The 17,202-nt window shown below is 54.2% G+C and overlaps 1 protein-coding gene across 1 annotated transcript; it reads right to left on the reverse strand.

Moving 5' to 3' along the window:
- Positions 1-323: 323 nt before the first annotated feature.
- Positions 324-16,118, reverse strand: ABCD4 (ATP binding cassette subfamily D member 4). Its single transcript, XM_050897098.1, has 19 exons — positions 16,072-16,118; positions 15,833-15,957; positions 15,577-15,704; positions 15,219-15,358; positions 11,915-12,031; positions 11,503-11,628; positions 10,567-10,617; positions 7,931-8,025; positions 6,825-6,946; positions 5,885-5,976; positions 5,619-5,705; positions 5,138-5,346; positions 4,748-4,839; positions 4,500-4,536; positions 3,265-3,314; positions 2,936-2,988; positions 2,506-2,582; positions 1,197-1,312; positions 324-1,030 (listed from the first exon to the last, which is right to left on the reverse strand). The coding sequence occupies exons 1-19, from the start codon at positions 16,116-16,118 to the stop codon at positions 935-937; spliced, it is 1,860 nt and encodes a 619-aa protein (XP_050753055.1). The 3' UTR covers positions 324-934.
- Positions 16,119-17,202: the final 1,084 nt, after the last annotated feature.

Raw genomic sequence — 17,202 nt, forward strand, 5'->3', positions numbered from 1 at the left:
CCACACACCTATGGGAGGCAGGGGAGACAACATGACTCATCACAGGCAGAACAGTAAGGGGAGGCAAGCTCTGTTTCCTCCCCTAAAAGCAGAGGGCCAAAAGCCCTCCTTGGGGTTCCTTATGCCTTGCAGTAGCTGTGGAGGTAGCAGCAGGACAGGATGCCCAGCCCTGGATAGGTATATTACTCCTACCCCTGCTCTGCTCTTCAGCGATAGTCTAGTTCAGGACCATTGCTAATATACAAGCATCTCCTCCAAACCAAACCCCAGAAGGAAAAGATGCAGCAGTCTGGTTAACAAATACTGACTCTTCTCCATAAAAATTGTTGGAAAACAGGCCCCAGATTTTAATACAAAAATGTTCCTTTGACCTGTAACCCTGTGTCATAAGGAAAGCTGAGACATGCCCCTTCTCTGTGCCAGCATTCTCCTCCCCTTACAGTGCACCCTTCGGCTCTTGCTGGGGAGCATAACCCTTAACAGAGCCACAGGTACAGAAGTCTGTTCTGCAGAGCTGTGTATCAAAGAGACAGAGGTCCCCGTGAGGCACAGAGGGCAGAACAGGAGGCTGCATCCTGGCCTCGCACCACTGCGTCCTGGACAAGTGGAGGTTCCTCTGTCCATTGCTTCTACAAGCCCCGTGAGGCAGCATCTTCTCTTCGGGCAGCCTAGCAGCTCAGCCCTTTCCCCCATGAGAGGCAGGGAAGCAGTTGAAGGGGGCTGGGAGAAGGATGGCATAGATGTGTCTGCTCCTGGAAGAACCCCACACCATGAGTTCAGACTTGGCTCTGTGTCCATCAGCAAAATCCAGAACTGGTCTTGCACTGGATGAATCCCTTGTTGACAGCTGCTGGCTCGGCAGCTCCATGTCTACTATTCAGAGCTCTCCCACACGTGTGCAGGTTCTGCGGCTGGCCAGACAAGGGCATGTTTTTCAGCATGCTTCCCCAGCTGGGAGTCGCTTCATCTTCTCACATCGAGTGAGCTCCCATCTTCCCTCCCCGTGAAGTTTCAAAATCCAGCTGTGAAACTGCAATTCAATAACACAACGACTGAGGGATGTCTCTACGAGGGTATGTCCTCCCATAGTGAGGTTCTCCAGCCTCAGTCACTCCCCTCTGCTCGCCAGGGACCCTCTCCACCTCCCCTGTCTTGCCACCACCAGAGAGGTGTGGAGCGCTGTCTCCCCATCTCACCTTTTCCAGGCTGGCCCTGTGTCCCACGCTGATCAGCGTCATGCCTAGCTGAAGGCACACACGGTACAGTTCATGCTCCACCTCTTCTGTGAGGGCGCTGGTGGCTTCATCTAGCACTGAGAGAAAAGTTGTAAGCCCCACAAATCCTCTCCCGACCAGTCATCTCCCCCTAGGCAAAAGAGCAGCAACTGCCGAGAACATTTCACATATTAACCAGAGTTCATCAAGAGCATCTGCAGAAGGCAAGTGAGAAGAAGCCTAAAGACTCTGATTTTCCTCTGGCACAGCTGGTGTCAGTCAGCTGGGAAAGCTGCCCTTCCCCACAAGCCCTCGAATCCACCCAAACAGCGCCGTTCACCTCATTCCTCTCCCTCAACAGCTGCCAGCCACTGCCTCGTCGCCACCATTGTGAAAGCCAAGACGCAACCTTCTCAAGGCAGGCCATGTGCCAGAGCGCCAGGCTGAGCAGCAGCCTATGCACCCCTCTGGCCCAGACCCCACCTGGAGCATCCAGGACGGCCTAAGGCACCTTCCTGTCAGTTAAGGGTAAATACTACAGATCTGGAGCAGATAAACTCAATTTGGTTTACATCATCTCTACAGCTTTTAGTTTGCAATCCGCAGGCTCCTCCTGCCCAGACAGCACCGAGCAATGCCGCAGGCTTCAGGGGAAGAGAGGTACTTACACGTGGCTACTTGCTACTGACACCGGCTCTGTTCACCCACATCCACCCTGGCCCTCATGACAAGTCCTCCAACAGGCCCCTGCAGGCCCCAGCAGTCACTAGCAATCTACGTGTGCAAAGGAATTAGCCCCATCTGCTAATGGGAGCAGCTTCTGTGATCTCTCAGGACTGTTTCTCCCACTGCTCCTTGTCTTCTTTTGCTGCATTACAGCTAAATTTCCCACATTGCTTCCACAACCCCGGAGAGGTTCATGAGCTTCAGATATGGCAGCTGACGCCACGCTCCCTAGCATGCACGCTTCTTTACATAGCAACTGGTGAGCGTGCTTAGAGGGGGCTTCTTCAGGTGCCATCAGACCTGGACCAAGAACATTAATCACTAGTTCCCTAAGAAGATAATGTCTTGTATATAGCCTCTTGATTTACCACCCTCCACAAAGATAATGAAATGTTTTCACCCCTGAATCCGGTGTGCTACGCTGCTAAAATAATGGCCAGACGAAGCATGTTCCTACCAAAGAAGGGATTTCATGAGCTGTCTCTGTACCAGCTTCTCTTTACACCAAAGGCCCTGCCTTCCCACCCCCCCGCCCCGCGCCTTTCTTTCGCAGTCACTCACTCACCCGCATATTTTGGCTGGAGGTAGAAGAGCCGTGCAAATGAGAGCCTCTGCATCTCCCCTGGGGACAGGATGTCGTACCTGCAGCGGGGTCAAGATTCAAAATCTCCCTCAACAAAAAGAGCTCGTTTGCCAAAGAGCTTATGGTTGCTGATATCAGAGACCCCAGCAAGCAACTGTCCCTGTGTGTCCCCTGTGCCCCCCTCCACGCTGGGACTGGCTCTGCACCCCTGTGCACAGTCAGCTGCCTGCAGAGCAGCATGGCTGGTAATTGTTGGCATTGATGCTTGGGGCATGAACACTTTTCCCCTGTATACTGCCCACCTCCCACAGGGCACAGATGTTCAAAAGTCCAGCAGCAATGTGCATCTGCTTAGAAGTGTTCCCCACCCAGAGGGATCACCGAAATTCATGCAGACGGCGAGCTCCCTTACCAGTTCCAGTCCACCTGCTCATCCAGTCCTCCAGCCCTTGCCAGCAAATCAGTCTGCAGAGAGCACAGCAGACTTGTAAACACAGCCCCCAACCCTGTCAGCCCTGAGCATAACCACCCCTTCCTGCTACTCTCTCTTTTCCTGCTTCAGCTGAAATTGCTCCGTATCCCTCCTCCTCTGCCTGGCCCATGGACAGTCCTGTCCCAGCTGCAGACAATGTCCCCGCATGTGCCCAGCACACGGTCACACTGTGCTGCCACAAAACCTCATCCCTTCTTCCCTTGCTGGCAGCACCAGGAAAGAAGGCAGCAACACTACTGGGGACTCACCAGTCCAGCCAGCTCCAGGAATCGCACAATTCTCTCATCATCTGCAGACCCTAGGGGAGAAAGCAGTAAAGCATAAGCAGAGGCAATGTGTGCTGAGGCCACAGCTGCAAGGAGTCAGTGGGGCAGGAGGGAAGGATTGGAGGATCTCCTGAGGTCCAGCGTAGCTGACTCGACCACTTAACTATATCAGGTCCTCAGCTCCCACAGAGAGCTCCCAAAGACTGACCTTCCTTAAAAATGTTAACCATGCCTGTGAGCAGCACGCCAGGAGGTAGCTGGGCTCCACAGATAGACCTGAGACTTGGCTCAGTCCATGGTCACAGACAGACGCAGCCAGAATACAAGGATCCAGGCTTCAATTGCCAAGGCCCTGCCCACCAGCTGCTCTCTTATGGCTGACTGCCCGCTGTACGCTGCAGGTAGTGGAGTCATGGAAGCAGGGCTCGGGTAACAGCCAGCAAAAGGATCCTACCTGGGATGGGAAAAACCTCAGGGTGAACCAGCTGTGGAGCAGAACATACACTTGAGCTGGTACAGTCAGCAGCTATGGAAGCTGAGCAGAAGGGCTGTGCATCTGCCATGGACCTCTCTGAAGCTGCTGAAGAGCCACAACAGTAGCTGATGGCTGCAGTTACTCTCTGTGAGACTGTGACTCCCAAGTGTTTGAAAGCAGCACGTAACACTGCTTCACTCGGACAGAAACTTAAACCTGGACATCTGCACGCTGCAGCAGACCACGTGTGGTCTGGCTTGGGAAGAGGGCAGGTGAGAGAAAGGATCCATGTAGTCTGACCTCGACAGCATGCAAGGCCCTGGGATATAATTTAAAAAAGAGGAACAGTGAAAGATGGAGGTGAATGGAAAATGAGATGAAGGCAAACATGGCTTGCCCAAAGGCAGGTTGTACCAGACAGATCAGATGTATCCCAACAGCAAGGTGCCTCAATGTATATCACACGTCTAGCACAACATGCAGAGCATTGCCAGCTTGTCCTCACTGCATCAAGAGAACATGTTCTTATCAAGAGAATGTGTTCCCTCCCAAACGGGAAGGAACACAGAGCTGAGTTTAACCTACACTAAGGTAAATCTTCCAGGGAAAAGCAGAGCGCAACAAAAGCGAAATGGATGAACGCTCCTGATAGGGCATGGTAGGGGAGAAGCTGCAACTTGGGTACAGGACAGGGAGCTGACACCACAGGGTTGGTTAATTACTCTAATGAATCTCCACATACCTGAAACTGGATAGATTTCCTTCAGGGGATAGATCACCTGTTTTACAGAGCAAAAGAAGCCATATCAGAGGGAGCTGGACACAGTCCATCAGAGATGCAACGGTGGTGGCATGAACTCAGGCACAAGGGAAGGAGCAGCCACAGGCATCCTCCCTCTTGCAGGCCCTTCTGCAGCACACAGGTTCGCAGGGCACGACCATAGCTGGAAGCAGAGCTGGGGCCAGAGTAGAGGCAGCCCCTGGGCTCACCTGCTCACGCAGGCTTCCGTCAGTGAAGAAGGGCCGCTGCGGCAGGAACACCACTCCCCGGGGGCCAAAGCAGGTCAGCATCTCGATGCTCCCTGCACAGAGACACACTCATGCCAAGCCTGCAGTGCCAGCCAGCAACTCCCCACCACCCCCTGTGCAGTCCTGCCCCATGAAGTAGCCAACAAATCCCCGAAAAGGTATATTTGCAACACAGGGCAAAACAATGAGAGCCAGAGCAGAGTATGCGATGGAGATGGGTGGCTCCAATGCATCAGTGACACATTCACCATCACAAGGTGGCACTGGCCTCACAACCCCACACTGCCACCTTCCAAACTCAGGGCAGCCCTGGTTGAGAAAGAGAAGGCTGCAGTGAGCAGCAGTCCTTACCCTGCGTGCTCTCCCAGAGTCCCCCAAGGACCCTCAGGAGAGATGTCTTCCCTGTGCCAGTGTTGCCCACAATCATCACACTGTTTCCTTGTGAGATCCTGAGGCTCAAGTCCTTGATGAGCAGCTTGCCAGAGGAAGGCACCGAGAGCGTCACTCGCTCCAGAAGGAAAGCTGTGTCCAATGGCACTGGGTCCTCACCAGAATGGCTGCTGGGCCACCACCAAGACAAAGGAGGAGAGATCTGGGGGTAAGCGATCACGCTGAGACCGGCAAAGATCAGGCACCTTAGACCTCCTGTGCCTCTGTGACAGCAGCCCTGCCCCATGCACCCCAGGAATGACAAATCACAGTGAGCACTGCCTGCTCCAACCAACTGCATGCAACAGGCTGTGACACCAAGGGCCACCTCCATCCCGTGATAGCCCCGCACTCTGGCACGTAAGCTGCAAGCCAGCCAGCTAGCTGTTGAGAGGAGACTCACCTGTCCAAATCCCAGCTGGCTTTGGCTTCTGAGTAGTTATTTTTTTTTCTGCCAAGGCTCAGCAAGGTCTCCTGCAGTTCACCAATCCTAGACAAACAAGAGGTTGCATGAATGCCAGGGACAACTCCAGCAGCCTCCTCACAATATCCAAACTTGTCCGTGCTTGCTCACAAGCAACTGTTTCTTACTTTATTTAGCACAGATCTGGGCAGAGTCTTGTCCCGCACTTCCCTGTCCTGCAGAGACCTGCCCACAGAGAAGCTCACCTGTGCGTGTAGCCAGCTACATCGGTCACGGTGCTGGAGAGATCTATGAGCTGGCTGAAGCAGCCGATGAGGTAGATGGAAACAAAGGCATTCTGGGGAGAAACCACATGCCAGAGCAAGGGTCAGTGCTGAGTTGGGGCACTGCCCCTTCCTCGATGGCTGCAAGGAGACGGCCAAGGAGTCCAGACATTTGGCCACGTCAGCAGTTCCAGCAAGATGAAGGAGGGGTGGAGAAGTCACCCAGGGTGGCGGGAGTGAAGGAGAAGATGTCCATATTTGGATGGAGCAGGGCTTCCCTGCTCAGTACAGCAGTTTTTGCCAGGTGGACACATCTCCTGCCACCTAGGGATGGTGTCTGCAGAGTGCCTGCTGGCCAGCCTGGGGCCCAGCACACTCGCCCCATCTAAGTCACACAGATCCATGCCACCAGCCCTGCCCCAGCACCGTACATGGCTCAGAGCAGGGTGTCTCAGCCTGCAGTGCTCACTTAGCTGTTTTTAGCTCTGCATTCTCTCTCACAAGCCAGTTTTGAGTATCTGGGAACGAGTCAGGGCAGGAAGGCGAATGCAAGCCAGCTCAGCCTTGCAGGTGGCCAGCAGCCCAGGGCATAACCTGGACCCACAGCACTGTGCGGACCCAATCCCCACACACACCGCTGAAAGCCAGAGGCTTTCTGACCTCCTGGTTTCTTTTGACACAGAGGTCTGAGCTAGGAAACACTTACGTAGATGTGTCCTTGACAGCTCTCACCCCCAGGTTAATCATACACCAGCTGGTTCCAAGCTCCCATTTCCATGCCACCATGCGCAGGGATAGTCTAACCTGAAGGTCAGCTGCTGCAGGTTATCCAGCCCCAATGCCACCAGCCCCACACAAAACCTGTATTCTCAGTGCCCACTCACCCTCCACAATGGGGTCCGGGAGATCACCCTTAGCTCACCTTGCTGACGAGGGCGCTGAGCTCTGTTGGACTGAGGTCACTGTAGACCCCAGAAAAGATGGGAATGGCAATGACCACGTAGCTCAGGATGCTGCCCATGTAGCCAAAGGTGTTGGTCCCAACTGGGCAGAAGCACATTGAGAGAAGACAGTGAGTTAGGGTGGGAACCTCTGTCCCAGCCAGGCTCAAGTGCAGCCCATGAGCCCGGTCAGAGGAAGACCCATGGTCTTGTCTCAGCCCTTCACGATGCACCAGAGCAGAAGAACCCATTTCGCAGGACAGCACAAGCACCAGGGTGCAAATCCATTTGCCAAGCAAAGAGCACTTTGGGGCAGGCCTGTGAGCAGAGAAACATCATCCAGACACACAGCTCAGGAACCACCATGGGGCAAAAGCCACTTTGCCTGTTTGTTTCTACTCTTCAGGGGCCTAGCTGACTCACAAGAAACAGGAGGGAGGACAAAAAGGAAGCTCTGGGGCAAGATGGTTGGCCGTGAAGTCTGTCTTGGAGCACAGGACAGGCAGAAAGACTTAAGACCCCAAACTCCCACAGAGACACCTGCATTCAGGGCTCGCCCTCCCTTACATTGCTCAGAAGCTCACTACGCTGGTGAGATGAGGAAGAGTTGTCTTGATAGTGGTCATTTAACGCCCAAACCTGGACCCAGTGACAATGGGAGAAGGGAGATTTTCAGGGGACAACTATGCTCAAGGGACAGGCTCTCCAGGGAAGAAGTTTCCACAGCCCCCCAACCACATATACAGTCCTCTCCTTCCCCAAAGCTCAAGCCCTTCCCTCTCTTCCTGGCCATTGAACACCTGCCCCACAAAAAGCACAGATTCTTGCAGATTCCCCTTTTGGGACTTCCGTTCTGACTCAGCTGGGTCCTCCACAACGTTGCTCTCTCTGAGGCTTTTTCACAACAGGATTCCCATTTAGGACTGCAGGAGGCACCCTCTGTTCACCCTAAGGGCTTTCACACACCAGCAAGAGGCGGGAGAGGAAAACCCAGCACTGCTGCTCTAGCAGTAGGGTTCCCAAGCCTGTGGGCCACCACAATGGAGCTATCACATGCCCCACTTCAACCCCCAAACTCCCCACTCACTGTATAGCCACAGCTCCATGCCTATCAGCTCCCTCTGGGTCTGCAGCAGGCTCTGCAGCCTCCGGTCCGTGCGCATGTGCTCCACTCGCCCGGCCCTGTAAAATAAGATTGCAACATGCCACAGACATCCCAGGAGCACTGCAATGACATCAAAGCATGGGCTTTAGGACTGGGGCTTAGAAAAGGTCTGGCACCTTAGCCTCCAAGCAACAAGCTCTTTGTTGAGCAGGAATTGAACAGCCAATAGTGCCTTCCTGAAGAGCTTCACCGAGAAACTCTGGCTGAAACAGGCAGCCCTGCAAATCTCTCCCAGAGCCCGTGGATGCTGCTGTTGCATACAGGAGGAGGTGAGGCAAGGCTAGACACTGTCAGCGAGGCCCCAGCCTGGAGCAATGCACACCCCCGGAGGAGTGGGACACAGACAAGCCCTGAGCAGCGCAGCCCTCAGTGCGGGTGACCCCAGCCCCACAGCCCCCCCTTTCCCAGGGGTATCTCTGTGGGCATCAGGGGGTCGCCCACCAGCCGAGCCAGTGGTGGTCCTCCCACGGCCAGGCTGAGCCAGCAGCAAGGAGGCACATCTCGGCTCTAAACCACCACCTTCAGCAAGCATGGCAGCTCCTTCTGCTCCTTCACAAGGGCTGGGCTGCCCTCAGGTGGCAAAATGCAGAGAGCGCGCCACGTCTCGCTCCAGACTCCCACCTGCCACGGCAGCTACTGCCCCTGCCACCCCACGCACGCTTGTGCCCAGCACACACCCACGCTCCCACCACGGTCCACGCAACGGGGGAGTCACTAGGGCCCGAGCAGATAGGGCTAGGAGCTGCACAAAAAAAAAATACAAATCAAGATTTTTGAAGAGTCTCAGTTCTAAAGATTCTCGGTTCTTAGAAAAACACATTTTCTTTCGCAAAAATACATCCGGTTAGAATTCAATTTGGCATTACTGCCCTACAACCCATCTCAGGTAACTACTGAGCTGCAATCTTTGCTGCTGAGTATTCGGAAAGGACAAAGCCTTGGACACAAGGGGTTAAAGGCGAGGAAGGCACTGGGGACCAGAGCTATTATTTCTTTTGCAGATGAGGAGAGATTGCTGTATTGGTTTCGGCTTTTCCTCCCATTCGGTTCACTTTTAAAGCAAGTCTGCCAAAGCCTTAGACACCAAAGAAGTAAAAAGGTGACAGTGCTCAGGTTTTGTTTCTTCCTTTACCAAAACAATGGTTAGGCAGGTGCAAGAGGACAAGATCTAACAGCTTCTACAAGCTAGAGAAGCCCAGCAATCCAAACCAGCCACTCACCACGTGCTCCTCCTCTTGCAGGATTCTACGAATGCAACCTTATAAAAAACTCGTTTATTTTTAATTAAGATTCATACCATGAAAATGCCTGTTTTTGTGCAATTCAATTAAATTCTAGTTTCCCACCAAGTGAAGCTTTTCTACTAATGAACTGTACTGAAGTAAGACACTCCGTTTTCTGGTATAATAATTCACTTTCCATTTTCTACTTAGTAATAGAATACAAAACTTCAAAATTGCGAAAAAAGTACTGCAGCTTAAATAAGGGCACGTAATTAGAGTATCTTCTCCATGAAGAAAAATTATCATCAACCAATAAGAATCAACCAGTCCACAAAGAAGTAACTCAAACTTGCCAATGCAAACCAAGATTGATTTCAGTTATTTAAATCAGAGTTTCATGCCTGTCAATATAAATCTTTATGAAATTGGTGATTTTGAATCAAACCACTTCGGGAACAGCACCACAATACTTGAAATGCTCAGTTGTTACAGCATGAAGGAGCCAAATACAGATCACAGGCAGGGAAGACCAGAGACAGGACAGCTGCTGCTTGCTTAAATTTCTGGAAGAAGCGCGATTTCACAACACGCAGGGCAAAGGCAGACACTTGACAAGAGAGGAGCAACGACCTCCTGCCACCGACCAGGCACCCCAACACAAGCTACAGTAAAATTGTGGCCCTTTTCCCGGGTTCTAGCCATTTCTGTGAAACACCTTAAAGGCTCCAAGCAGCAGCTCAACAGACTTCAGGGCATCACTAAGCGGGGAGCTGCTGCCAGGCTCCCGACTGTGTGCTCAGCTCTGGGGTAAATGGCACCGAGCAAATTCAGAGAGTAGCAGCACAGCGTTGGGAGGGTCAGGGCACAGACTGACCTAGACGAGCAAGCAGAGGTAAGGAAGCCAGGCAACAGCTAGCATACCCACAGAAGACACACAGGTTAGCAGAAGGATGGGGCCAGAAGCAACCTGCAACAAGTCCCCAGGGGAACATCCTAACAAGATGCAATGAGACCTCGAGCAAACTTCCAGGTAAGGACCTGCCAAAACATCAGCAATGGTCTCTAAGCCAGCACTGAATCTGCATCAGGCCTCTGAGGATGTTAGAAGGGAGGCAGAGAAAAAATAGTTGTCTCCAGCTGCTGTGGAGTATTTCTGCAGACGATGCGCAGAACGCAAAGGAGAACAGAGTGTGTGGTGCTGGAGCAGGATGGAGGGGACAGAAAGCTCCGGCTGCAGCAACAAGACTTGGACTCCTCTGGGATACATGAATACAAGAAGGATGCCCCAAGCTGGGTGGACCCTTATGAGGACGTAAAGAAATGAAGGCTACTAACCTGTAGAAAGCAGCTGGTTCCGCATTGACACGAATCTGCATGTGCTTGAACCTGGACAACCCAAAAAAACATCATCAGGATTCTGCACAAATGCCCAGTGAATTATGTAGCCAACATCCTTGCTAGAGGAAACTCATCTTGCATCTGTCAGAACACTGATCTGAGGCATCTCTTGACAGAAATACTCAATAGGCTCAAAAAGGCACCAGAGACCAAGCCTTAGCACAAGGTGACATCATTCTGGGCCAGCTCAGTGGCGTGTTTGTTTGGTATCCCGCTCTCTGCGCACATCTTCTCAGCCCTTGGGCCTCCTGTTTGCTGGCACAGGATCTCCACCATACAGAATCACCACAACCAACTGCCCTGGTGTGGGCTCCCTGTGCCACACCAGCTTCTGCTGCTGTCCCTGGATGCCCTGAGCCCCAGGGAAAGCTGCAAAGCCCCTGCCACACATCCAGCCAACCCTGCAGGGGAAGGGGAGGAGATGAGTTACAGAGCATATGGAAAGACTGTGCTGTTTTGGGCACTTCATGAAGGTGGTGGTGAAGCAGAAACCTGATTTCTGTCAGTAGGTGCAGTTCACTGAACTTGCATCTGCACCCAAGGAAGCTCCATGTGCAGTTTTCTTCAACACATCCAATGCCCTAGGAGAGGCACCAGCAACAGCAATGACCAGGCAAGCAGCTTGGAGACTGAACCAGAAGACTGAACCAAGGGCACTGCCTGCTGTGACACAGGGCAGTGAAAGGGGTGGCGGGGGCTCAGTACACAGACTTTGGGGCAACATTGCGCAGGTAGGTTTCTCTGACTGTGGGGAAAGTCACGGACAAGAGAAGTAGAGAAGTAGCTGCATACATAGCACTGAAGAGGGACAAAAACGCAGCTTTCGCAGGAGCTGCCAAGAGGCAGTGAAAAAGCTGCTCTGCTGGGACTCACCTGAAATCCCCCTCCAGTTTTTCCTGCTGCACAAGTTTAGACACAATTGGGCTCATCAATACCTTGTTGACGATCGTTCCAATGACGAAATACCCAAAGATGCTCACCGGGCCTAGCCAGCCTGTGCTACAGAGGAGGAGAGAGGTCAGCTAATAATCCAAGCAAAAGGACACCCCAGCACCCTCAGGCTCAAGCAGTCAGAGCCCTCAACTGTCACCTCTCTTGGCTTTCACAGAGGTTTAGGGGCCAGCACTGCACACTCCAGCATCCCCAAGGCAGAATTCCCTTTGAAGTGCAGAGACCACTCACCCACATGTACAAGCGTCTGCCTGGGGAGTTGTAACGAGGGTGCCAGGCTCCAAAAAAGAGCATAGGAAAGAGGCGAGAAAGCAGGGCCAGGATGGGTCCTTACCTGTGGAAGCACTGGTACGTGTAGTAGGCCAGCGTGAAGGGCGAGATGATGAGCTTGCTGGCCATGGAGCTGAGCTGCCTGCAGAACCTCTCCACATCCTGGCTGATGCGCTGGTCCCTGCTCAACACAAAGAGCCATTGATACTGTTAAAGCCCAGGAGCAAGAACCAGTACTAACTCCCTAATAGGGCACAAGCCAGGCTGTTTCATTGCCTGAACTTAGCACAGGGTACAGGTGAACAACCCTGCCTGGGAGGGACCTGCAAGCTGTGACTCCTGTTCCCCCATAGGAGACAATTTCCATGGCCCAGCAAGAACTGGGTCACCCAAGGGCCTTCCTGGCACCCAGGAAGAACAGCTCCTGCTGTTACTTTCACCCTGTTCCTTGTATTAACCCCTTGTTCCACTTTAAACAACATTGTCCAACTCTGTGCTAAAGGTCTCTGCATCCTTGTCCTTTACTGTCTCCCGAACCCACCCCTGTACTACCAAAAACTACTGACTCTCCCCCAAACCTTCAGTACTGGTACTGCATCTCAAGCACCAGAGCCACCAGGACTGGCTAGGGCACAGCCCAGGCCTTCACTAGCTGTTGGATATTTGCAAACGCTTCCATCAAAGCCACCGTTCCACAGTAGCTGGTCCCTCCGCTCTGCATGGAGTGCCCTCTGGTCCCTTTGCTGCGAGGAAGAAAGTGCTTCCACCCACCCCCATCCCACAAGAGCAGGCAGCAGCGCACCAAGCCTCCTCACCCCACCGGCAGCAGGCACATGGGTGACAGACCCTCAAGTCCCATCCGTCCCACTGCTGAGCAGGAGCTGCACTTGGGGTAACTAGAAAGGATTTAAACATATTTACTCCCTCGGCACCTCATCTGTCCAGAGCACGTGGATGAGGGCTTCAGTCTGATGCGCTAAGCACAGGTGGAAAGGCCATGACTGTGAATGCTGGAGTCCAGAATGAAAAGCAAGGCTGGACTCCTGTTTAGCCATCAGTGCAGATACGATGACAAGGACATTCATCTCTCAACTCTTTTGCAGTCCTGGAACAGCAACGGATTTAATTTTGGGGCAGCTCTCACCCTGACTGACCTTACAGTCATCATTTTTCCTTTTCCTCAGACTGTAATTGTTCCCATAAAGTTATAATTTAAGTCGTGCTATAGACTCATGGCAGGATATTGCTTTTTACGAGCTGTTAAGCAACATGTAATGATAACACATAAACATCAACTCAAATGCCCCGCTAGGAGCCGCAAGTGTTTGTATGCCACTCAGAACCCACTCTTCATTCCTTCTAGATGGATGACACCGTGCATCTAACACTCAGTTTGATTTACACTGCATAATGGGAGGTCACTTCGTCGCTCTAGTTCATTCTCTAAGTACCCGGTGCAGGGAAAAAATTCTCATCAAGGAATTGCAAGATAAAGAGAACTTTTGTAGTGGCACCAAAAAAGACACTAAACAGTAAGACTGGATGTTTGAGCAGAAGCAAGGTGGTAATGAAAAATACTCCGCAGCAATCCCACACATTCGGTCTGCTAAGGTCAGGAGAGCTCGCTCTATCGCTGCAGAGCAGAGTGACCCAGTTATCTCATGCATTTCACTGCACAATGTGAACACATTCCCTGGTTAAAAATAAACCTGAGCAGGACAGTCATGTGGTGAGGAGCCTCTGTCCTCCCCTTCCCCCCCACCCCGCCCCAAAGGAAAAGACAGGCGTGCAGGAGCTTCTGGCCACGGCCAATGTGCTACACTGCCTGGGAAGTGCTGCATGCCTTGGTGACAGGCATGGCTTTTTAACCTCTCCTTGCAACTCCATACCACTGCAAAACACTATCAGAAATGAACATTTAACAAGGGTGGGAGTAACCCCGACAGTGGCTAGAAAGTGCATCAGCATCATGAAGCTGTGATTTCATGTTTGGCAGTACGGCTGTATGACCCAAGCTAAGCCCTCTCCTTGCTTGCTGCATCCCCAATGCACATCTGGTTGCTCTTAGTCGGGCTGTCTCCTAGCACTGGGCCAGCAGAAGCAGCCAGGGAACAGGTCTGGCTGAAAACACCATACAGACAAAAACACCATCTGAGATACCCAGCACGATTTCACTGTGCAGCCACACAGACCACCATGCTGTGCAACGCAGGGGCAAAGACAGGCAGCCAGGAGCACAGAGGCTGCTTCAGTTCCTTGAGGTCACCGCTATTAGCAACAGTTAGGAGTCCCTGCAAGACAGCCATTTCTCACAGGGACCCCGGGGTTGGTCTCCTCTGGTGCCATCAATGTGGGAGATGGCACCAGTGCAGTGACTAGACCAGAGGTGCCCCCTCCTGGGGAGGAGAGTTTGGGGTTTCAGAACAACTGTATAAAGCCACACAATTTGGAAAAAGTTATCCCCTGGTTTCTAGTGTTTCAGCAAGTATTTAATAATAACTTCTTTAAATTCTGGAGGGAAAAAAAAGCCTCTCTCACATGATGTCTAATGTAGGATCTTTAACTCTTCAAAGTGCGTAACTATGACAGCAGTGTCCTGTGTGCAGGGACAGCTGGAAGGTCAGGGTCGGCACGCAGTTGTGAGGAAGGGAGGTGTTCGACCTTCGCTGCACAGCTGGGGTAGATCAGCAGCTCTGCAGTAAGCAGGACAGAGCACGAAGCAAACTGGAAGGGGATCTCGGGGTGGGCTGGGATAAGCAAGGAGGGACTGAATGCTGCCCCTCCTTCTCTCATATTTCAAGTCACCCCTAACATTTCCTTCCTAGGAACAGGAAAGGGGAAATGCAGCCCTCATACAGTGCAAAACGAAGCCCTTCCTGGACGGGGCTCCCATGGGTTATCAAAACCACTAAAACCCCAACTAAACAAAACTGTGTTCAGCTGGAGACTCTGGTGGTTGAAGTTCAAATAGAACAACAGGGACAGCCCTAATGTGCTGACTGCGTGAAGGCAGGGAGAGGCAGTGCTTTCCGACTCCAGCCAGGCCCTTTGCAACATCACACTGAGTGTCAAGGGTTGAGTTTGCAGACAGCATGTTTTATAGCAGCACTAGATCCCTGTTCTGCTGGGCCTCCATTTTCCTCGCAACAGAAACATCCTACTCCTAAAACCATCATGACCAGCAGTCACGGGAGTTCCCAGCAACAGGTACCACCTCCCACCCAGGGCAGAAGAGGGTATTTGTGCCTAGATGGCAAAAGCTTCTAGGGCTGAAGCCCCTATCCAGAGACACAGAGAAGTCAGGAAAAGTTGCGGAGCAGCCCAGGAGAAGCCAAGCAACAGGCTGAGAGAAGCCGCAGGCAGCCTACGGGTTATCGATGTCCTCGCGTAGCACGTGCAGGCTGTAGTAGACCTGGCCTTGGAAGTAGCAGCTGTGGAGGTATTCGGTGAGGGATTTCCTCCAGCTCACGTACATCATGTTGCAGATAAACTGGTTGAAGCTTTTTAGCTGGAACGAGGGCAAGGAGACAGATGGGAAGAGATGAGTGAGAACAAGCATTTCCCAAAATGAAATAAAAACTAAGTTTGTACCAGTGATCCGTCCCATACGTAGCAACCTAACAGGGTTAGGCCAGACCTAGATCCTTCATCACCAGGATCATGCCGGGAGCCACAGGCAGCTTTCCCTTCCCCTCCCAAGACACAGGAGCCTTTGGCCTGTCTTACCGTGGAGTTCACTACAATCAGAGTCAGGGCAGTGGCAGTCAGTGTTTTGAACCTGGAGAAGTCCTTGTTCCCTAGGACCTCATAGTACTGGCTGGGGATGACGCCGACCTGGTAAACAACCAGCTGCTCTGGAGGACAGAGGCAAGCACGGGAAGGAAATGAAGGACAGCGGTGGCACGGCAAAGGCGGGGGGAGCACGGGGGAAGGGGGAGCAGACGTGGGGGGCAGCCCCCCATCCCCACCACCCTAGGCTCACCCAGCAAGGCGACACAGAGCAGCGTCAGGAACATCAGGGCGCTCGGGGAGGGCCACCCGGGGAAGAGCACAGCCTGCAGCCGCAGGAAGCGCCGCAGGAACAGCCCGTCCAGCCGGGGGCCAGGCCTGCAACGGAGGAAGACGCGGGGGGCGGCAGTGAGCTCGCGGGGGCGCCCACCTCCCCTCCGCCCCGCCGGGACCCCGGCCGCGGAGGCACCCCCGAGCCCGCCCCCTCCTCACCGGCCGCCGACACCGGCGCCCCCCGCCCCGGCGCTGCCTCCCGCCATCAGCGCCCGGCCAGACCCGGGCGGGGGCGGGGGCGGAGACGGACGCGGCCCCGCCCCCGCGGGCGCTACGGCATGAATATTCATCACCTCTCCTCGCCGCACATGAGCCCCGCGCCGCGCGCCTGGGCAGAGGCGGCCGCCCGCCCGCCGCCGCCGCGCTGCCGAGCGCTTCCGGGTGCGGCGTCACCATAGAGATCCCGCCCGCCAGCACCGCCTCTCCCGCAGGCGACCGAGCGGGAGCGCCCCCTGGCGAGGCGCCGCGCTGCCCGCGGGACACAGCGCCCCCTGGCGGCGCCGGGCGGGCGGGGGCTGGCGGGGAGCGGTCGGCCCCGCCCGGCCCCGCGGCCTCCCCAGGCAGCCGCGGCCGCCCCGCTCGGGGCCCGGCGGGCGGCCCCGGGGCTGCGGGGCGTGCCCGCGTCCCTCATCGCCTCCTCGCCGCCTGCCTGCTTGCACAGCGGGCCCGCGGGCTGAGCTGCAGTGTGCCGGCCGCCCGCGCTCAGCGCCAGCCGGGGCAGAGGCCCAGAGGCTGCGGCTTGGCAGGGCCATGGCTGCCGGGCAGGCTCCAGGGCCGAGCCGCGTCCTGGCTGCCACAGGCAGCAGGGCCGGAGAAGTAGGGCACTGCCGCCTCTTCTCCTGAGGAAGGAGCTGGACAAGCGCGAGCTGCTCCCTCCGGGGACCCCAGAGGCTGTGGGACAGTCCCTGCGGGCAGCGGGCATTGCCCACTTGTCACAGGGGACAAGGGGAAGAAGGAGCAGGGGTGATTCCTGCACGCTTGGGTTACTTTGGGGCGGGCACTGCAGTTGAGGGTTGCTTTGAAAGGACGCGCAACTTGTGGTGGCTACTGTCTGGGGGGGATTTCTCAGGCTGGCACCTCAGGATGAGGCAGCGATCCCCAGTATGATAGTGAATGGCAGCGTGCGCTCCCCGCTCTCCTGCACGAACAGGAGTGGGGCAGTGCGAAACCCCGGGCAGAGGGTAGGGAGGGACTTCCAAGAAAGCAGCAATGGGCTCTGTCTGTGAATGCACCCTCTCTGGCTTCTCAGTGATCCCAAGTTTAATACAGAAACCAACTATTTTTTTTCCA

This window comes from Gymnogyps californianus, chromosome 5 (assembly GCF_018139145.2).
Source record: "Gymnogyps californianus isolate 813 chromosome 5, ASM1813914v2, whole genome shotgun sequence".
In the NCBI taxonomy this organism is placed as follows: domain Eukaryota; kingdom Metazoa; phylum Chordata; class Aves; order Accipitriformes; family Cathartidae; genus Gymnogyps; species Gymnogyps californianus.

Excerpts from the sequence above, each read along its gene's own strand:
- ABCD4 (XM_050897098.1), bottom strand. The coding sequence starts at position 16,118 with ATGGCGGGAGGCAGCGCCGGGGCGGGGGGCGCCGGTGTCGGCGGCCG. Across the intron at positions 10,618-11,502 it reads AAACTGGAGGGGGATTTCAG|GTTCAAGCACATGCAGATTC; the intron begins GTGAGTCCCAGC and ends TGGGTTGTCCAG. Across the intron at positions 5,347-5,618 it reads GCCAGCTGGGATTTGGACAG|CAGCCATTCTGGTGAGGACC; the intron begins GTGAGTCTCCTC and ends GTGGTGGCCCAG.